The sequence below is a fragment of the Symphodus melops genome (assembly GCF_947650265.1).
Source record: "Symphodus melops genome assembly, chromosome: 1".
Lineage (NCBI taxonomy): Eukaryota > Metazoa > Chordata > Actinopteri > Labriformes > Labridae > Symphodus > Symphodus melops.
Window position 1 is genome coordinate 54794420 of NC_136691.1, and position 23051 is coordinate 54817470.

Here is a 23051-nt window from a genome sequence, read left to right on the forward strand (position 1 = left end):
TATTTGAAAACCAGAGGTAATAATATGGGACATATTGACAGCCTTAACCCGGGGTAAAGGGGGTAAAATCAGAATGTGAACACTTACTGAAAGCAGGCGTTGTGCCAGGTGTCCTGCAGGATTTTAATGTGAAAGGAGTCTTGGATTGTTCCTCTGCAGCCCACACAGTAACACCCATTAGTACCTGCAAGAGAAGAACCACTGAGAACCTGAGAGGTCCCTCCATTGAATGAGCAGAAAACCCCAAAGCACAAACTGAGCCGTGAAGACAAATTGGTGTCGACACCAAAGTCGACGTTTCACTGACATGCAAAGAAAAGCATGCATACTTATTTTAAATCTCTCGGTTTAATGTAAGAGTTCAGTTTCTCACCTTCTGGTTCCTCCATCTCTTCTCTGAGCGCGTCGTCGACTTTAAAACAAACAACAAAAAAAAATCCTTCACAGACTTTTCATAGTGAAGCAGCAGAGTTAATCTTTCATTCCTCCGCGTCGTCTTCTCAGGACTTCGAACTCAGGATACAAAAAAAAAAAGAAAAAGAAAACTCAAATCCCTTTAACTCTCCGCAGGAATAATAATAATAATATTTAAAAAAAGCAAGAAAACCGCAGTCCTCCTGCTCTTGGACCGAGCTGCTTTTTCGCCGCTGGCAGCGAGGATAAGTGACGTAATGCCGTCAACACATTCCTCTACGGAGAGCGAGAAGGGTCAACTGCAGCACCTGGAAGAGCAGGAAAAAAAACGAGGGTTTGTTGGTCCCCCCCAAAAGTGAAAGAAAACAACAGTGGCGCCACCTGCTGGTAGAATGACAACACTGCACACTCACTCGGAGTGCTGAATAGTGTGATGTTACTTTTATACAACAGATATAAAAATCAGTGGTAAAAATTAAATTATTAATATTTTAATAATTTAAATCAAATTAATTAAACGATCCTGTAATTAAATTAATAATTTAATTTAATTTAATTATTAAACTACAGAAGATTTTTAAAATATTTTTTATTTTTAACTCCGCAAAATCACTGAAACTAGTCTGTTGCCAAGCAACCCAACGCTCTGTGCTTGTTTTTCCGTCTTCGGACGCATCGTCTTGAACTTAAATTTGACATTGTTAACGAATTTAAAAAAAATGAAAACATACAGTGTTTAGCCCAAGCAGCAACGTCCAACTTTGAAAAAAAAAAAAAAAAGCCAATACTGAAATGCAAAAGAAAAAAATCCTGCAATTTGGCTCCAGGAAGTCACATACACACCCATTCACAAAAGTCGCGTTTAGTCTGATTCAATAAACAAAAATAAATCTGATTAAGATTTTACGTTATGGCGATATGTCGTCATCCTTCTGACTGCTGTGACACAGAATTAATGTATAGGTGCCAAACATCACATTTTGATTTGAACCAAAAGCAGCCCTCACTACTTCCTGACTCCACAAGGTGGCGCTTCTGACATGAATGAGAGTAACAATAATATCGATCCTGAGGGAATTTATTTTTAGCTGTCATGACCTTTGGATTAGTTATATTCTGAATGTATTTGTTTGTGTTACCTGTTTCATTTTGTTTTTTAAAGTTCACATTATCTTTGTTTTTTTTCTCCCTTGTGTGGATTTTTATTATAAAGTTCCTCAGTTTGGTTCGGTAAGCGCTGGAAGGTTCCTGGTTTGAATCCCAGACGGACAGGAGCCTCTCTGTGTGTTTTTTTTTTTTTTTTTTCAGATCACGACAGCCGGATGAAAAGACGAAAGAAGATAATGTTGGACGGCAGAGAAAGGATAAAGCAGAATAAAGAGTCAGTGGTTGCTATAGTGACCATCAGTATCTATTCATACACAGCTGAAGAAGCAGTGGGAGCAACTCAGGGTTTAAGTGTGACTGCAGGAGCTGGAGATCGAAACCCTTGTTTCACTCCTTTATTTGCCCATCAAACAGGATCATTCTGCCCAGCAACCGGTACAAAAACCCTTCTCAGTGAAAACTGATGAAGCTGATCTATTTATACATTAGCTCATAAATCAAAGTAATGAGCATTCAGCAGAGCTCCAAGTCCACGCTGTAATCTGAGCAGCATGATGTTTGTACTTGTGTGTGTTTGGGGTTCTCGGTGTTCTTTGTTTCTGTGCACAGAGCCTCTGTTAGCAGGAAGGGGAACTATTTCCCTCCAGCAGAGCCAGATGTTGCTTTAAGGGCCCCGTGCTTAGAGAGCACATTGATTCAATAACATCTGGAGGATGCTTTTTCCTACATGCTGTCTTGACACCTGAATAATCTGAGTAAGAGAATAAAGATTTTGGATGAGTTTCGGGTCAAAGTTTTTTGTAAATTTGCACTTTAATGTGCATTTCTGTCACTGGCAGTTGCAAATCGTGCACTCGTGCTTTTTTACGCTCTGATGCTTTGAAGCAGTTTCTGTTCACTCACGTTAACAGAGAGTTCAATGACTCTTGTGTTAGTGTTTATGTTTCCTGTCACTGTTCCGCCTCTGTTCAGCTAATCTGGTGGACGCAGCCTTGCAACAGATTTAACAACAGATGTGTCTATCAGGGTGATATTTTTTTTTTAATAGCATCAACAAAATGGATTAAAATTAAACTTCACAGAAAAATAAATCAGGAGCAGAGGAACACACTTTCCCAGTTCATCTGTATTTTTAATGTTAAAGTTTGACCCATGTCTAATCTGTTAACATGCAGCAGGTGGAGCTTATGACCTATACTGTGGCCAGCCAGCAGGGGGAGCTCCAAATGTCTTCACTTTTAAGGAGCTGGCCTGTTTGTCCCTGGATGAAAGGGACAGGGTGTTTGCAAACACAACTTTTTTTTTTAAAGCAATACGGAAACGTCTTTGGATCAGATTCCCAAACTGCCCTCAGTCACGCGCACTGTAGGGTTTTACTGTAAGGAATGGATAATTAATTAGACTATCAGACAGTTAGGAGGTTAATTAAAATAATTGAATCTTTGAACATGGAGATAAACTACTCCTCGTCGTTGTTCATTTAATTTGAATTTCTTTTAAATGCAACCCGACTCATCCTATTTTTGTCTCCTGTTTTTTTTTTAAAGTTGATAATCCGTCACGTCACTTACCGTCAACCAAGGAGGATGGAAGTCGGTTCTGAGAACTCTGAGAAACCCCCAGAGGAGAGAGAATCTGCTGTGAAAACGTTTGAAATGGCTGATTCACCCGCAGAACCAGAGGCGCAGAGAGCCACATGGAGCGGCCGGCTGGAGTTCATCCTCGCCTCGGTGGGTTACGCGGTGGGACTGGGCAACGTGTGGAGGTTTCCCTACCTGTGCTACAGAAGCGGCGGAGGTGAGACTGTCCAGGAGGGTCCAGGGATGTTTGTTATAACTCTGCTGCAGGAGTGAAATGCACTGATTTAAATGTTACTCCAATGCGCTTCAGGTGAATCGCGTTGCGCGTTCGCATGAGACGCTCGAGGATGTTGTTGTTGCAAAGCCACCCGTGAGTCCCCGGATTCATTTTTAAACTTCAGGCCTACCTTAAAGCTTTCCCTTTTTATATTTCCATCTAACACGTATACACGTAAAAAGGTCACTTTTAACACATTCAGTTCCTCCAACACTGGCCAACAATCCCTAAAAGTTCTCCCAATGTTTGAAAGAAAACGTAAACCGAACATTTGAAGGATCTTAAACAACTAATAAAAGGTTCCTGTTAAGGTAAGGAAACTTTTCTGAGGACGTTTTTTTAGGTAACGTGTTGTGTGTGTTCAGCCATTGTGAAAACAAAGGGGAATATTCTTAAAGCAACACACCATGATTTTTTTCCGCCACCAAATTTAACTGTCTTCTGGGTGAATCTCGGATTGTCTCGGTTTACATCCGGTTTGGGGGTGTGAAGGAGATTTGCAGGTTGGATAACAGCATCAATAGTCTAAAATATGAAGAAGGATAAGCCACCTCTTACATTCCCAACCGTAAAAGGAGTCACATTTTGCAGCAGGATGATGCATCCATCACATACTTCAAGATCAAGGTGCCCAGTCACGTGACATGACCATGAGCATGTCTGAGGTAGAAGGAAAGAGGATGTAGCATGTAAGACTGCTTTCTTTGACTTCATCAATAAATGGTACGAATCATTGTTGAACTGCACGGATGCAGTCAAGCTCATAGAAGTCAAACAAGATATTAGATATGGATCTCACAGCACCACGACTTAATTCACTGATGTTATGCAACATGTTTGAAATAAATAATTTGTTCAGTTTTCACATTAATCTCTGCAGACCTTCCCGTGTTCATTGAATGATCAATCTTTCTTGGGTGAAGCAAATTTATTTTAGTATATGAAACGTAATTTGGGAGTGTTTCAGCTTTCATGTGAGGCATTTCTAAAACCAACTGATTAATTAAAAGTCAGGTGAGAAGCTGCTGTTTTACACAAAATGGAGAAGGGACTGTAAAACGTAGCCTTTAAAGGTGCCTTTGAGCAGTCATTGATTGTTCCCTCTTCGTCAGGTGCTTTCATGGTCCCTTATTTCACCATGCTGCTGCTGTGCGGTCTCCCTCTGCTCTTCATGGAGTACGCGATCGGGCAGTACACTCGAATCGGACCTGTGCACGCTCTCGCCAAAATCTGTCCTCTGTTAAAAGGTGAGCGATGTTTCTGTCACGTGTCCCACACGTGAGGAGGATGAACATGCTGTATGATGAGTTTTTGGGACAGTTTGGATGTGGACTCTGGGACATGCACGGGGCTGAATGAATATATGCACATCTCATTTGTCTACTTTTACTGCCTCACCTTCATGAGGCAAAGCAAGGTGAATACTCTTGCCTTGCCTCGTGAAGGTTTTTTTTTTTTTTCATGCACATTGTCCAAACACTTACGTAGATTATTCCATTAAGGTCTGAGATCAGTTTCCCAGTTTAAATTCATAGTCTGCAGAAAAACCTTTCGAACCTTTTCTCCTCCTAGTTTGGGCTAAACCGTCTCAGAAGGGAGCCGAACACTGATCAGAGGTGAACGTTATCTCTGACTTAACATTACACAGCAGTGGAGGTTGACATTACAGGTTATTCTAAAGACTTCAATGGACCTACCAGGTCGTTTACCTCCAGGTCAGTGGACTTGTATTTAGCCTCAACATCACCATGAAAGGAGACGAGAGGGTGGATACATATACATGCACTCCTCGCTTCTCGATTTTATTTTTCATTTTACTCATAACAGAAGTTAAAATAAGAGATTATACAGAAACCTGGGCATAGGGATCATTGCAAAAATATTTACAGTAAAAATACAACACTGTCACGATGTAGCAGGTAGGAAACAGGGAGGAGGACCCAATTGCAGAAAATAAAGATTTATTTAACAAAAAGCAGCCTCTAAATCAAAAGGCAAAAACACAAAACAAAAACTTACTCCACACGAAATCCGAAAGGCAGGGAACAAACGATCAACGACAGACTACAACTACTCATGACAAAAGACAAGGGGCAAACACAGAGACTAAATAGACGAAGGGTAATCAGACACAGGTGATACTAACGAGACAGGTGAGGAACATCAGGGTCATCACAAAGGCGGGAAACACAAGGAACAAAGAACACAAGACCTGAACACTGAGGACGAGTACAAAGTAAAACCTGATAATGAAAAGACATGAACTAAAACAAGATATTACAAAATAAAACAGGAAACACTTAAAAGACTAGGAAACATTAAACACCAAACTAAGAACCTGAAAACACAAGTAACAGGAAAATAAGCCAACAGACAACATAGAAGAACACAAGGATACAGGGAAACACACTCAGGACTAACGTAAACCACACTAGGAACATACATACACAGAACACGAGGGAAAGAATGAAAACTAAAACAGGATTAAATGCAGAACAAAACCAAACCATGACAAACACAGTAGTTTGTCGTGGTGTGAATCAGTCGCGAAAGAGCGAGGAAATAAAAAAAAAGCTGAAACGATCTGAACAAGAAGTTGTGAGCCCTAGTGTAACTCTGAATGATGTATATCATTGACTGGATATATAAAGATGGACGACATGTCTCCTCCTCCTGTTTCAAAAAAGTGAAGCCCCAGCTGGCGGACTTATGCGTGCATGGAATACGTGTGAACTGGGAGTAATAATTGTTTTATTCCTTCATAAGTGATCCATTATTGTATCTCTGACCTTCGTTAATGAGTCTACACCTTCACTGCACATTGTTTATAATCTGTATTTGAGATGAAATCTGCTCTTCTATGTCTGATGAATGGATTGTTTTCTCTACTTGTTGATGGTTGAGGTCACAGCTTTGAATCCGTTTGGAGCAGACTCCAGAATCGACTGACCTGTAAATGAACACGATCCAGAAAGAAATCATGAAGTCACTGAAACTTAAATTGGATTGATCTGAATGATCACTGAGTCAAAGTTGGGGAGTGGTGATGTGCTCTCACGGTCTTTTAGAGGTAAATTTGTAAATTTCAGTTCAATCATGTGGATGCAGATCAAAAGGTTTTCGTTTTAAAGTACTCTCTGCTCAAGCGACTGGAGCTGTTTCCAAAATTCAAATACTGAAATGATCTGAACTATGTGGACTGAGAGAGCACTGGCAGCCACCCAACAGCTTTTCAAACCGATCAAGATCCCAGCCATCAACAATCAGCACATGTTGGCTTTCAAATTAAACTCCTTCCTGACCTGTTCTAACGCAAGATTTTTCTCCATAGTTGTCTTATCTCCTTAAAGACAGAGATAATCTACCCGGTCAAAATGTCCGAGTCCTCCCTTGATTTATCGATCATTTCTTCCTGGTTAATGCTCTGTGCTAAACAAGGGCCAAAAAGCAGGTAGTTTGTTTTCTCTATGCTCTTTTCATGTGTTTACCTGCAGTGTGCTGTGATTCACCTGTGACCATGATTTCACTTCACACAGATATCACACATCAACCCCGTGTGTCCACTGCTTCTTCTGCTCAGATTAAAACTGTTCAATTTGATTTGACCAATCTTCCACCATCATTTTCACTCAGTTAACGTCATGCTAAGCTAACATAAATTATCAACGTGTCATGTAATGAGTTTTCACATCAGACACAGGTGAGACCAATGAGGGAAATCAAAACTGGAGGGAAACACGCAGAGGCATGAAGAACTAGACTCTATAGACGTGATACACGGGGGGAAAACTACAACATAAAACAGAAAGTGCTGAAAACTAAACTCAGGATTATAGACTGGTGTAGTTTTGAGTCCTAAAACCAGGAAGTGAGTTAGCATTTTAGCGCCGTGGTTCTAACCTCTAAAAGTCAATGTGGATTTTGAATGCGTTTGTGTTTAGACGCCTGAAATAAGGTCTGTGGTTAACACAAGCTGAAGAGATGTTGACGTTTTGTTAGATGAGAAAAACTACGTTAGCTAAGACCCCACTTGTGACTTTTAAAGTTTTTACGCGAACTTTAAACGGCGGTTGCTAACGAGTGGCTAACTGAAAGTAGAGCTAACTCTCTCCCTAATCCTCCTTACAGCCTCTAGTCTTGTTTTTCAGTGTTCCTGTAAATATTAGGTTAATAAACAACTTATTAAGCTAACGTTTAGCTAGCTTGTCAAATCTCGTCATTACAAACCGACCGCGGTGTAGTTTGCTAGCGCATAACGTTAGCGTCTTACTTCTCTCGGCTGCATTAACTCTTCAAACTTCATATAAATGATGTTCATCTGTAAAGATTATCCAGCTGAACAAAAGAGCAACGCATCAGAAACGTGTGTTTGACACAGATGTAATTTTCTGCAATGATCCAAAATCCAATGCAAAAATCCCATAGACGAATTTTCAAAGGAACCACCGGCGCCATTTTTTCGGGTTGGCCTACAAAAATACGTCATTACTATACCAGTCTATTAACAGAGAAACACAAGGATTCAATTGACAGGAAATCGCACCAAAGCAACAGGAAGGAATAAACCAACTAAACTAGAGTGAATCATAACACAACGTCCTGTTTTAGCCAACCACATCAAATTTTGGACTCCACCAGACACGTGGGTCATGTCCCATGATTTCAGCTGATCCTGGAGCTCTGAGTGGGCTTTCTTTGAGTCATTCATGATGATGACACAGTCCTGTTTTTCAGTCGTTTGTTCTTCTAGCCGATCAGATAGTGACACTGGCGCCTGGCGAGCGTGGCATTCCAGAGAGTTTCACGGAGTAGAAAACACATTTCAGCAAGATAAGGTTTTACTCTTCTTTCCAACACAGTCAGCGGTTTAACATTAAATGACAACAATGGCTTTGATTACGTGATGCAAAAGATTAAACAAAAATAGGACGCCAGTAGTTTAAAAAAGATCTTTGCATATTGGAATTCAGCCACTAGATTTCTGGTTGAGAGTTCGATGATTGGCTTGTTATCCAATTTGCGATCAGGTCGAACCGTAACCCTGAGACAAAGGGCCATTTGCCATATCTCCATTATGTCGGGTTTTAATAGTATATATGAAACATGCACCTACTGCCGACTTAGTGACATTAACCATTTGTTTCTGAATTGGGGTTGTGAAGCCGAAAGATGGCCGTTGCCATGTTGGAGAAGTTGACTCTAGCTATCTTTCATTGAAACTGTAAACAGGTAAAGAGACGGCGTAGAGGCGGGGCTTAAGCTATAACACGCCCACTTGTCATTGAACTCGGCCACGCCTTAATTACTCAAATGTAGCATAAACATTAGCTCATCCAAATAGATGAGTTATGAAAATGTTGTCCCTCATATCAAGGAGTTAGTTAGAATTAGTTGATTATTCCTGATTTTAAAATGAGCATTTAATATGTGATCTCATCAAGATTATTTATTTTTCGGAACCAGCCTTATTGTTACCTCCGATTTTCTCGCTTTATTTTCAAATCTAGGAAGCATACGATCGTGGGAACAAAAGAAATACTCCTCCTTTTAACGTAACGTTTTTGAAGGTCACACAGTGTGCAGGAGTTTGCTCAAAGCTTCTGGATTAACTTGTTCTTCTCATTTACTTGCTTTTATGTGAAAAGTATTTTTCAGCTTTTTTTATGTGTTGAGACACAACAAACACTTTGGATGTTTTTCCAGATATTTTAGTTTGAGCAGAACAAACAACTAGTCCAGGATTAATTCCACATGCACTGACATGTCTTTGAGCAGCATGGGGACTCTGCTTCTCCCGCTCTGGAGGATTAGATCATTTGCTGAGTCATTACTCTGAATTCCCCCAAAGAGGAGAAAAACAAACAGGCATACAGTAGCTCAGTTAAAGAATAAATTGTCGACATCTGTTTGAGGACTTTGATCCCTCCTTTACTCATTTGGTCAGAAGTCTGTTGTATTAGCAGGACGACAAACACGCAGGCATTTCTAACCCCGTGGTTCCAAGAATGCCTTTTATATTCTGACTGTCTTTATATAAGATTACCCAGCACGACTCATTGACATGACATTTCCCTGCAAACTAAGCTTTTATTTTGACAAACAAATTTTAAATGTCCATGCTCTCGCTCACAGGTGGTAACGTACCTTTCTCACTGCGTCTCTCTGCAGGTGTGGGTTTGGCCACTGTCGTTATCAGCTTCGTGTACTCCACGTATTACAATGTCCTCATGAGCTGGGCGCTGTATTATTTGTTCAACACGTTCGGAGCGTCGCTGCCCTGGACGTCTTGCAACAACACCTGGAACGTTGTCGCCAACTGTTCCAACGGTTTCCCCGGCAACGCCACCCACCTGCAGTCGGCCAGCCAGCAGTTCTTTGAGTGAGCGTCTGCAAATCCATCTATTACCATGTATACACTTGTCACACTTCTTGAGATGTTTTCTTTCTCAATGTTTACATTTACTGGAGAAATCGAACCTCACGAAAAGTCTGAGAAAAAACTGATTCTGATTGTGATGTTGTTTCCATCGGGGGATATTTGGCCTTAAAACCCCAACTGGGAAAACCTTTCATTTTCAAAAGATGTTAATTGGACTTCCTAAAATCTAACTGAGTGCTTTGGAAAGAGCGATGATGATGACCCAAAGGATGGCCGTTGCAAAGCAAGGCCATAAACATGTTTATTTCTGATGCATTTTAACATGGGACCTAATGGGGACTTGTTTATTTTGGAGCCAAGTGGACATTTGTGGAACTGCAGTTTTTTTGCACTTCTAAAGTGGCTTAATTTTTTTCAACACTGGAAATTTCTGCTTGCTTGAAATCACGTTTTATGGGAATAGATAATTGGAGTCTCTCTCCATCATTTCCAGTCACAAGCTTCTGGAGAAAACGAACGGCATTGAAGATCTCGGAGGTCTTCGCTGGGAACTCTTCGGCTATCTCACCCTTTCCTGGGTCATTGTGTATTTATGCATTTTCAAAGGAGTCAAATCCACCGGCAAGGTCAGAATAACCTGTTCTCTGCCAGATGAGTTTAAGCACAGTTAATTATGAGTATGTGCCACTTTGAGCTAATTAATGCTTATTTCAGAAAGAGTTTAAAACAAATCATACCCTACATTATTTAAAGCGTTTTACCCTTTTCAGCCACAGCTGCACAACTAACCGACACGTTTGTTTGTCACACAGGTTGTGTATTTCACCGCTGTGTTTCCCTACTTCATCTTGTTCGCCATGCTCATCAACAACGTGCAGCTTCCTGGTGCAAAGAACGGCATCCTGTTCTTTGTGACGCCCGTCTGGAGCAAACTGTTTGAAGTGAAGGTTAGATAATGATCACACAGTTCAGAACCATCTTTGTTTTTTAATGTATGTCATACGGTACAGTGAGATTGACAATTAGCATTAGCTTAGCGTCGGTAGTAATGCCGGCGTTGGACTGAACCATCGTGGTGAACTGGGATCATGAAGGCAAAGCACTGGATTTACTCCAACCCTCACCTAGCACTCTGGGGGGAGCTCGGATCAGAGCCATCGAAAGGAGCCACTTGAGGTGATTTGGGTGTCTGATTAGGATCCTCCTGGATTCCTATATTTCCAGACCCAGAGTTCGCTGGTCCCGTCTGCCCAGGGAAGGCCTGGAATTCCCCCAGGAGGAGCTGGAAAAAAGTTACCTCGGGTTGACTCACTGCACGTGCTGCCACCATGACTGGACCCAACAAAAGGATCACTGACCACAAACTGGATGTTGACATAGAAAGATAGAAATCATGGCGACTAAAAGAATGAATGTCGACAAGTGTAGCTAAACTTCATCCTAAAATATGACTGATGAGCTCATAAAACTGGAAAATGACTCTTTCGGGCTTCTCCATCACAGGTCTGGGTGAATGCAGCCGCTCAGGTGTTTAACTCCATTGGGATAGCGTTCGGATCCATGATATCGATGGCGAGTTACAACAAGTTCAACAACAACATTCTCAGGTGATGAAAAACATGGAGCACTCTGCGTTTGTGAAATCTGTCCTTGGCTGTCCTGACGTTTGTGTTTCTGGTTCTTCATTCATTTTTCTATAACTGTATATCTGTCTTATGTCTTCAGTTCATTATAAGTCAATGCAAACAGGGGCGGGGGGGGGCATGACACCCCCGACCAGCCCAGTTGGATGCACCCCTGCTCTCATCTACTACTCTTTATTTCAGACCTGCCACCATTCACCCCTGTGCTGTGTTGTTCTTCTGTCAGGGATTCTTTGATCGTAGCATTCACCAACTCTTTCACGAGTATCCTGGCTGGCTTTGTGATCTTCTCAGCTATCGGCTACATGGCTCATATTCATAACCTCCCGGTGGACAACATAGCAACAGATGGTAAGCATCAAGCCTGGGTGGACCGTTACACCATGGACTTGTTGCTCTGTATGATAAAAGGAGTCGACAGATTGGACATACAGTCGATCCAATCACACAGACGGCTTTAAGTCAGATCTTGTTCTTGTTTCAGAATGGATGCACTCTGGATTTTAAATGAAGCCCACCTCTGACAGACTAAAAACAATCTTTCTAATTCAGCAGCCCTCGAGCTCACCATTCAACCTGCTCTGTAAATCTTTCTCGTCCAAGCTATGCAACAACATCACACTTCTATGTCGTGTTTCAGGTCCTGGTTTGGTGTTTGTCGTGTACCCTGAAGTGCTCTCCACAATGCCGGTCTCCCGGCTGTGGGCTCCGATGTTCTTCTTCATGCTGCTTTGTCTGGGCCTGGACAGCCAGGTAACCTTCTCTAAGAGCCCTTTGTTAACAGTCTTCAGTACATGGTCTAACACACACAATCCAGGTGGGTTTGGGGCGCATGCAATCCCTTTAATCCCTGAACTTTTATATTAACTCTTTAAGGAAGGAGGGGGGGCCACATCCACATTTATAGATTTCAACACCAATATGTTGGTAGGCCCTTGTTTGCACATGGGCAGAGTGGAAGGAGGAAATTCAAACCACCAATCAAAGTGGAGTTAGAGAAAAGCAGAGTGTGGCAGGTCAGGAGGAAATGTGAACACCCGGGGAAACAGAGCAAAACAGATGTTTTGTTTCACTACGTAAATAAATGAATTACAGAATAACCCGCCGTCTGTGCACGTTCAGGCGGATCCTTTAACTTTCTCAGCTTTTTTCCATCATGGTTGCTCGTTAATGAGGTTTGGATGTACCATTTCTGCAATATCACCATTTGACTATATACGATTTCTCCTCCAAACATTGAAGTTCTCACCTCATCTTTTTTTACCATCTCAGTGAGTAATTGTTCGAGTTTAAGATTAATTTAAGAGCAGATGACTGCCGAGCCATTTATTTATCTCTGTGCAGACAACAGATCAGCAAAACCTCCCGTGATATACTGGATAAAAAGTCTGAATGTTTCCCCTGCACGCTGACCTTCCTGATCTCTGCCTCTCCATCAGTGTCCCATCTTTCTACCAGGGCGATCTCAGTTTTCTTTGGTCCCTGTAAAGCGGGCTTCAGCCCCACTCCACCCTCACACCTGTCCACCTGTGGAACTCCCTCCCACCTCACATCCATAATACCGACTCTGTCTCCATTTTTAAATCTCACCTGAAATCACACATTCAGTCTGATCATTCCCTCCAGTCTCATGAATCCACGACATCCTGCAAGTGTGTCTTTATAATACTGTTTTTGTCTCTGCCTTGTAAAGTGACCTTGAGTGTTTTGAAAGGTGCCTTTAAATAAAATACATTATTATTATTGTTATTATATGTTTTTTGCAGATTTGCTTAATGTGCAGTATATGTTGTGTTGTTTTGCATTGGTGTGTGTTTGGTCTGTTTATGTGCTTATGTTTTTTTATTATTGATTCTGAATGTTTGGCAGCACTTTGAGTCCAAGACAAAATAAAGTGTATGGTTTGGTTGTGAACACTGTTAATGTTTCGTCCACAGTTCGCCACGGTTGAAGTCGGCGTGACGTTCATCAAAGACGAGTTCGGCCCGAGCGTTCTGCGCTTCCTCAAGAGGGAAGAGCTGCTGGCGCTGGTCGTGTGTGTACTTGGATTCCTCCTCGGGATTCCTCACATTACGAAGGTGCAGCGTGATGATATTTATATTTTAGGAAGCATTTTAAATCTGCAAAGTGCGACAGAATAAAAAGCTAAAGCTCCACCAGGTTTCTGCACATCTTCCTAAAAAAGAAAGACATTTTGTCCGCTCTCGTCCTGCACAGGGAGGTATCTACGTGTTCCAGCTGATGGACCACTACACTGCCGTGGTCTCTCTGGTATTTCTGGCTTTCTTTGAAGTTGTAGCCGTCTGCTGGATCTTTGGTAAGATCCACGTCCAGCCCGATATAACACCAAACCTCGATAAACAGTTTTATGACAAACGCTTTATCCCAAATCAAGTCTGGCTTTAAAACCATTCAGCTTGACTTTGAACAACTTAATTAAAGCCTGGTTCACACGGCAGGATAATTACGCCGATTTTGGCCCCGATTCTCCCCTTCCGATAATCTTAAGGACGCCCCGATCATCATAAGATAATCTTATAAGATCATCCTGCCGTGTGTGGTGTGTTCAGACCGCTCTCGTCTGGTCGGAAGAATGTCCGGACCGCTCCGATCTCAAATCGGGGATATTCAACATGTCGGATTGTTTTGGCCCGATCTCTCATCATGTGTGGTGTTTCCCCCCTGAGGAGAAAACGAGCACGAGCCTGTTGAATGTGACGCGTAGCCAATCAGAAAGCGAGGTGACGTAGTGGTGAGGAAACACCGGTAGCAAAACAACAACTACTCACCTCCATATCATCATCATAAAAACAGCACAAACGATCCCTATTACGTCCTCTTCGTCCGTTTGTTGACTCTGGAATCATGTTTGATCTCGAGAGGTTATGCGAGATTTCCTGTCTGATCGGCGGACGTTCGCGAGTTAAATCGTTTCGTACTGTACGACCGAAACTGTAAAACCTCAGATTATTTATCGCCATGTGTGTGGTCTCTAAAGTTTGGGAAATCGGCCGACAATTTTAAAATCCTGCCGTGTGAACCAGCCTTAACTCGAATATGAGGACAGTTGTAGTTGTGTTCAAGTGTGATTCAAAGTAATAAATCACGACTTGTGTTTTTACTGCAGGTGTCCCACAGATCTCCTTCATGGTGAAGAGGATGATTGGGAAGACTCCCAATGTTTATTTCCGTGTGTGTTGGCTGCTGCTCTGTCCCGTGTTGGTGCTGGTGAGCTTTCAATAATCAGTCAAGTTGTTCCATATCGATAGATAGATAGATAGATAGATAGATAGATAGATAGATAGATAGATAGATACTTTATTGATCCCGAGGGAAATTCAAGTCATCACAAATAAATATCATCACTTTATTTACAACAGTAACAATCATGTCTATTAATAAATCTTCTGTCTGTTCTTTTCCCGCTCCCTCACAGTGCATCCTGACCTCCAGCGTCGCCCAGTACACTCCTGCTCGCTATGGGAAGTACAAATACCCAGTGTGGGCCGAGGGTGTGGGCTGGTGTGTTTCACTGGTCTCCATAATGTGGATTCCAATCGGAGCCATTCAAGAGATGCTGAACAACAAAGGATCGTTCCTTCAGGTGACGGCAAAACATTACTCTTGAAAATGTGCACACAAACTGTCGAGCTGTAACGTATGGTTGACGCGTACGCCACAAAAAACTCCAGGCCAACATTCTTGGCTTTAATCATTTACTGAAAGCTAAATACTAAAAATACAAACCGAAAGACACGAAGTAAAGTAAAACAAAATGTAAAGTACGGTCAAAGATCAGTGTGCTACCATGACTCCACAGTTTGGAAAGAAACAAGCAGACACCATAGACTGTAAAAATAATGGACGGGACAAGGTCCCCTGTGAAGTGAAGCTTTTATTTTTAGATCGCCCCCTACTGACTGGCTGCAGTATAGGTCATAAACCCCGCCTCCTCAATGATAACAGGCGGGACTTGTGTCAAACTGTTAAGTTAAAATACTCGTCACATAATTTTTTTCCAGACCCAAACTCTGCTGTGATCATTAGATATTATCACCCTACATGGTGTTCAAGTGCTCATTTTTCTGTGAAGTTTGTTTTAAATAAGTTATTTGAGGTTAAAAAAACGGGATTTTACGTCATACATGGCGATGATTGACAGCCGCGGATCTTGCGTAGCGCTCTTGGTAAATAAGTAGTTACGTCGTGAAGTGAAGCCGAGACGCCACGGAGCTTTTCTGTACAGTTTTTTCGTCTTTTTTGAGCTGGTGAAAGGGTTAGACAGACACAGGCAGCATGCTCCGAGCAGCAACCAATCAGCAGCTAGAGACAGTTAAGCATGCTGCACAGGCATGAACAGCAAACATCAAAGCACACGAAAGATTCTGTATAAAAAAAAACCTGTATCAACGGCTCCAACAGCGGATATGGCTCAACGCTAATGTTACACTGGTTGTTTATTGTCAACGATTCAGTCGAACATTTTGACTTTGACGTTCCACCACAAGGCAGTTTAATGTTTGTTTATCTAGAACATTTCAACAACGAGGCTGCTTCACACGACATCGAAGGCAGCGTGACAGAATTATTTTAAAATATAAAATCGGACAGTTTACTATGGGCCTAAAGGACCAATATGGAACTCCAACACCTAGTGTTTGAAATGAGCGCTGCAGCTGTGTCCCGCTGCGCCCTCCTCTCTAGAGTCCATGTGCAGGACACTGAAGCTTCAGTGTTTAGCCAGCTCTCCATCGGTCCTTTCTCTGGTCCAAACAAATCCAGACCATTCAGGAGCGTCGTCATTTCATTCAGTAGACATCTTTGAAGTTGATTAAGCATGAAGGCAGCTGGTTCTAAACTTTTTTTTTTTTTTTTTCGCCCCCTTCAGAGACTAAAAACAGCGATGACTTCCTCTTTAGACCTCAATGCTGAAGTTTGCCTGCCGGAGAAACAGAACCCAGACAACTCTGTGTCTGAGACTTTATTAAACGCCTAGAATGGATGTATATGTCATGGACGTTGTCTCGGTGATGCCACGCAGCCAATTCTGAATTTGGTGTTTTGAAGCTGCACAATGCAGTCGCCATATTGGAAATGCCGACTCAAGACGCACTCACACACACGATTATCCCTCGTGCATCAGCCCGAGTTCATTTACGTCTCGAGCATACGTGAGAGATTTGGTCAGATGCGACCCTCGAACTCTCCTGGATTTCTCATTTATGTTGTTGTTTTAAAGGGGACATATTGTGAAAAACCCACTTTGACAGTGTTTTTGAACATTTATTTGGGTAACCTGAGTGTCTATCGACCCACAAAATATGAAATAAATCCATCCAGTCCTTTGTTTGTGGTCTGCATAAGTTTTACCACGGAGAAAAATGCTCCGTTTTAAATTTGTGACATCACAAGTTGGATTCTGCTAAGAAAATCTCCTCCCCTCGCCTGGTATCTCCCCCATGGACTCCACCTCCAGCCTAGAGTAAAACTTTTGCGAAGGTCTGCCGTTTTTATTCTCTCTCCAGAGGAGTGATGTCACTGGGAAAACTCAGGGGGCGGGGCTTTTTGCATTTAAAGAAACACACACACCAAAACGGAGCGTTCTGAAAGAGCTGGTTTCTACAGGGTCACAAACCTCCTCTGCTGCTTGAGTCATGTTTGGACCAAATCACAGAAACACAGATGTTTCATTTAGACCACAAAGGGGCTGATTGAAAAGGTAAAAAAAAAACAAGTTACAATATGTCCCCTTTAATGTCATGTTCACGTTGTGGGCCTGAACATGACGGGGCCAAGGAACGGAGCACTCGGACTTGAGAAGGAGACTGGACTTCAGGAATCAAACGTACTTCGGCTCGATGCGGATTGCCTTTAGTGTGAGTTCTCCCTCAGAAATAACTTTTGGTCAATCTAGAAGCAGGCAAAGAAATTGAGCTGAGGCTGAAATTAACCGTTTATAGGGCACTCATTTAAATACTTTGAAATTCAAAAATTCAACCTCAGAGTTCTTGGGGGACAAAACAGAACTTTATTTATGTTAAAACATTTTTCAAATTTTTTCAAATTTAATTTAGAAAAATAAACATTGACAAAGTTACCATATTTGGTTCAAACGCCACAATAGCAGGATCAGTGACGTAGGCTGATCTCTTCTGATTGGCTGAGTGAGGATCACATGCTTCTCGACCTTAATGAAGTGCAGAAGGGTGGCCATATGTAATGTGTAGGGAAATTACCAAAAATAGTCACTTGCCCAATAAAGGGTTAAGCCTCCTGGACGACAGCTCCAACACACATGTCAGTCAACCAGCCGCACCCACGGCTCCTTGTTATGAGAATGTATACATAACCTGTCGCTTTAATGCAATCGAAATGAAATGAGCTACAGGAACCAAAACCATTAATTTCAAACAGGATGTAAAAATGGAAATGTATGTTCCAAATAGGGATTCATTAGTTTTTGCAGCCAGCCTCAAGTGGACACTCGAGGAACTGCAGTATTTGTTGCACTTTGAGTTTTGTTGATGGGTGTCATTCTCATTCACCCATAAATCCACTTCAGTGTGAATATTAGAAGAAATACAACTTTGTCTCTCAAATGATTGATTTCTCCTGAGATGTGTTTGATGCCGATTGAAATGCGTAACAGAAAGCCAGGAGTGAACTGGACACACTGTTACCCTTTAACACTGTGTTCTGGTTATCTGGACTGTGTGGAGCTAAAACAACACAGCTATCAGTTCCTGGTGTATGATTGGTTAATTGCGGGGCAGCAGCCTCAGCTTTAGAAATGTTTAACTCTGCATTCGACATGTACTGTCCGAATGCACCTTTACATCTGACCCCTGAGAGTTTAGACATGTTGTTGGGAGGAACGGGTTCACCATCCAAAGAGCTGGTATCGCCAGTGTTTGCTGATTCAGAGGATGACATTCAGACTCAACGCTATTTTTAAAACAAAGACCTGAGCTGTGTGTTAATCACTAAAGGGGCATCGGCATTAACACATTCAAACACTCTGACATTTAATGCAGTAAATAACCTATATATACTGTCCATTAAAGACTGGGCTATGAGCTTCTAAGGATGCACCAACTGTGAAAACAATCCATCCATTCATTATCTTCACTGCTTTTTTCTGTTCGGGTTCTCGGGAGCTGTCTCAGAATTTCCTCCTGAAAACGTTGGACACCAAATATTCATTTTTCTGCATTCTGAACTGTTTTTATTCACCAATTTGTGCTTTTTCTGAAAAACAATTATGATCAAATATTTTTTTAACTTTCCAAGAGTTCATCAGATCTATTTCTAATCTAATGCAGCTTGGATGTTGTCTGATGTCGGTGCCTTTGACTTAAATATATATATCGCTTGATCGGGCTAGAAGAACTTGTACTCGTAGGCCGAGACTGAATCTGGTACTTTGTGAAGTCTTCCTCCTATGGACCTAAAACCTGCAGTTAATCACTGACTCAGCGTCTGATCAGAACAGTAAGTCAGAGGGTTCACTTCGGTGGGAACATCTTTGTTTAAACTCAACTTTTGATGTTGAGTTTACAGTTAGGTCTTTTGTAATCATCAACCTCCTCCTGTCTCTGAGAGCAGGACATGTCCATTTGAAAGTCCAAATTCTCTCTGCAGCAGAAAGGAGAGGTTCAGTCAGGGATGGAGATGTGAGCTCTGGGGTTAATATGTGATTCAAACTCCAAAATAAGCACAGGCGTTATGCAGGATGAAGCCAAAATATCCAACCCTGAAACATCCTAAAACACTCAGATGAGCACTTGTCAAACATTTGCCACAACACTGTAATTAACCCTGTTACAGTCAGTTATGCTGTTAGTTACAGTGACGGCTGCAAATCTGGTCAAAACAAGCTGAAACTTGAAGCTGTGTTTGCATGCCTAAATATTTGTGATAAATTACACATTTTCTCCCAATTGTCAAGGCAGAAATATCTGTTTTCCTATGATCTTGTTTTATTCAATAATATATAAAACATATTTTTTGTTTTTTTTGCAGATTTAAAGTTGATGTTTCATAACAAGATTTTTTTTTTTACATTTACATTTCAATTTGTAATTACTGGTGACTGTCATTTTGTGTAATAAAAAGAATCTCTTGAATGAGTTTTATTTTTGTGTCAATGAATACCTTAGCAAATATTTGTTCCATCTGGTCACTCCCCCAGAGAGCCACTGGGGGGCAGCAGAGCAGCATAAACAAATGCATGTAAAGAGAAGGGAAACAGAAATACTCTGTGTTCACTCTCCAATCCAACTTTATGTGTTTTAAGCCTTTTTTTAAAAATCTATATAATATCTGTTAAAGCTTAAGGGTCACATACTCTCCTTTTTCAAAAACTCTAAATAAGTCTCAACATGTGTGTGTGTGACCAAAAAGATAAAAACAGGGGAGTGACGAAAACCAGTGTTGTGCTGAGTGAAGACACAAACACTCTCTTTTACAACAGTATTATTTATTTTAAAGGTCACATATTCTCCTCCTCTTCAGTGTAAATAAGTGTCCTCGCTCCTCTTCATCATGTGTGTGAAGTGTGTTGTTGTAAATCCACTCTGATCCTGTATTTGATCATGTCTATAAACCCCTCTATTTCAGCCCTGCTCAGAACAGACTGTTTCTGTGTCTGTAGCTTTAAATATGTAAATGAGCTGTGTCTGACCACGCCCCCTCTCTGGAAGGGCTCGGGTGTACTCGGTGTTTTCTGGCTCCATGTCCTATTGTTTACGGTGAGAAGGCAGACTCAGAGGGCAGAACAAACACCTAGCTGTGGGAGTGTCACCCACCTGGGGGAGGGGCTACTGCCCTTTGTGATGTCATGAAGGGAAAATCTCAGAACGGCCTGTTTGAGCACACATTGAAAAGTGAAGCAGGCAGAAGACGGAGAGGAGGGACTTTTCTCATCATAGTAGACAGAGTAGAGACACATGTTAGAGTTATAGTAGTAGTTCAATAACAATAATAGCTCAATACACCACATAGAGCCACAAAAGCAAAATAGGGCAAAATAAAGCAGGGCTCAGACACATCTGAATGCAGCGCTCGGAGAGGTTCATACTTAATTAGAGCCCTGCTGTAAAATGATGCTGCAGCAGCGCCCCAAGCACAACTGCACCTGAATCAATACTTCCTGTTTCCTTCATGACAGACTGTATCACGGGCATTAAATTAGCACAGAGAGCACGGCGTGATCAATAGTCATAGACAGAAGAGCCCAGGGGGCAGTAAATTAATGGTTATACATAGCAGAGGGTAAGTGTTTGTGGGGCTTAAAGGGCAGAGAGGGGTGGAGATGGGTCACCGTCTAACTCCTGCTGTGTGTGAAGAAGTGAATCTGTTCCAGACAAAGAGGTAAAGCTAAGCTAAGCCTCACGTACGAGCTGTGTCAGATCTTGTCTGACCTTTCCCGAGGCAATCTGTGCAGCAGGCCGGGAAATCCACCACGGTATCTGATCATCAGCGCTCGATAGACGTTACACACCGTCCCGAGTGTGTGACGACAACTGGGTTAAAAAAAAAAAAGGGGGGGGAGGGGGAGAGAAAAACTCTGATTGTAAATTTAAGAAACACAGGACAAGATGTAGAAAATCGAGAGCGCTCCTCCTCAATGTTTTGTTGATAAGCCCACGGCGTCTCAGGACTCTGCTACCTCGGGGCCCAGCGGGAGTCTTGCCTCTTCATCCGGCCGCTTCTCTTCGCTGTCTCGGAAATCGCTTTTGTTGCCTTTTCGGATTCTCTGAGAAACCTCAATGTCGATGTGTCTCCACGAAACCCTCTGCACGCCACTTCTGCAGAGCGGTGTGCATGTGCTGCTAACTCGGCACAGAGTAGATGTTTGTGGATTTGTTCGTCTGCTCGTGGTAAAGAAATAAAACTTAACTCTCTCACCAGCTTTCTCTCTCTCTCTCCCCGTCTGTTTTGTTTTTTGTAATTCCTGATCTCTGTTTGACAGTAAAACCACCGTGTGAAAGGAAACAGTACGCCATCTGTTTTATTTGATCGTGTGTTTGTGTGTGTGCAAGATGTCAAAATGAACCAACCAGTAATCAACACTGATGACAACCTGCAACTGGTCACTTCGTCTAGTCGATCAAGGAGCATGATGTAGCTCGCCATACAAACCTATACCGTGTGTTGGATGCATGTTCGTACCCCTGAGCTGAACAAAGGTACATGTGTATGATGCTGTGAATCCAGGGCTAACGTTTGCTAGCCTGCAGTAAGCTCCCAGCTAGCATAGACTTGTGGGGCTGTTTTCTTTTTTTTCTTTTTACGTTTGATAAATTTTCTCCACATTTAAAATAATCTCTATGAACAGATTCTGCAGATGAATCAGATTGAAAGTTCGTCATTGCTCCCACTAAAATATTTATTGTCAGAGCACAGACATTTAGCAATGACGCTGTGATATTCTGTTTGTCAACATGTTGCCTTTTTGTGACTTCCTGTTTTATTTTGCTAACTGCTGTTTTGTATGATTTCAAACCTGACTTCCTGCCTTTGTTCTGTTTCCCGCCTTTTGTTCCAACACACCATTAATCACTTACTATTAGTCAGACCTGTAGATATATATACTGTATATATATATATATATATATATATATAGTCATGGTATTCAAAGTGTTTCATGCTTTCCAGCTGAATTTACCTTGCGTTTGCTTGCCCGTTTCTTTTACTTGGATTTTGGGTCTTGGAATGACCTTTGTTTTTTTTGTTTTTTTTCTACACTTGCTGACTGTGTTTATTGTTTATGACCAGCTACATTCAAGTAAAGAACTTTAAACTTGCTTTTTGTGTCCTGGACTTTCTCTGCTACTGAGTCTGCTTTCAAATTGTTACAGACACTTCCTGCAGCGGCTCAAACATTTAAACATTTGCTTTCTCTCGTGTCTTCTTCGATTTGCATTTACCAGCTGAACTGGCTCATGTGTTGAAGCAGTTTGTTAAGTCTTTAAAATCTGCATATAAAATTAAAAACAAAGATGCAAATTCCTGATGACGGGAATCGACTGGTATTTAAATCTAAAATCAGCACATTTAAAGGCTCCATATGGCATTGTGTATGTTTTTAATGCACACAGCATTAGTCCAGCATGTTTGAATGTACGCTTTCTTATTTATGTCTTCAATTTCCGACCCATTAAAATGCTAATGAGTGTATCTTGCAAACTATTCACATGCAGATGACAGTGTGTGAGGCTGGGATGCTTCAGTGAGACCCTGCTGCACCAGTCGTCTGCGTTAAGCCAGGATTTATTTATTTATTTTTTTGCTTTCTTTCGGTCCGTTTGGTATGTGCATACATAACAAGTGTGTCCATAAATAGAGCTCACCTCCTGCTGGTAATGAGGCTGCAGCTCGGGGCATCGCTTGGCCTTTCTGATGAAAATAAACTGCTTTCCATCCCCTCGTGCAAAGTCAGTTTGTCTTTCAAGGAACAGTGATGACGGTGCGTTCACTGCTCTCTCACAATAAAAGATCTCTTCAGTCTACCTGACTTCAATTAACTGATTATATATATAATACATTAGATTATTTTCAAAGTGGTTAGTTATGTTCTTAACGATACAGAAACGTCAGACACGGTGTGTTTGAATGTCCATAATTGAGCTCAGAGCTTTTGAGTCATG

At 41.7% G+C, this 23051-nt stretch overlaps 2 protein-coding genes across 2 annotated transcripts in view; one reads left to right on the plus strand and one right to left on the minus strand.

Moving 5' to 3' along the window:
- limk2 (LIM domain kinase 2) overlaps positions 1-23051 on the minus strand; it is a 51098-nt gene that overhangs the window by 19418 nt on the left and 8629 nt on the right. The window contains 2 exon segments of the mRNA XM_079370505.1: positions 88-184; positions 374-513. Coding sequence (XP_079226631.1) covers positions 88-184; positions 374-389 — 113 coding nt within the window. The 5' untranslated portion in view covers positions 390-513.
- LOC306840694 (sodium- and chloride-dependent GABA transporter ine) lies at positions 2826-16413 on the plus strand. The gene is made up of 14 exons (XM_079370141.1): positions 2826-2899; positions 3104-3318; positions 4491-4625; positions 9547-9757; positions 10251-10383; positions 10570-10704; positions 11261-11364; positions 11627-11751; positions 12041-12153; positions 13338-13478; positions 13618-13717; positions 14528-14628; positions 14837-15004; positions 16289-16413. Exons 2-14 carry the CDS (start codon positions 3108-3110, stop codon positions 16394-16396), a joined length of 1785 nt encoding a protein of 594 aa, XP_079226267.1. The 5' UTR covers positions 2826-2899; positions 3104-3107; the 3' UTR covers positions 16397-16413.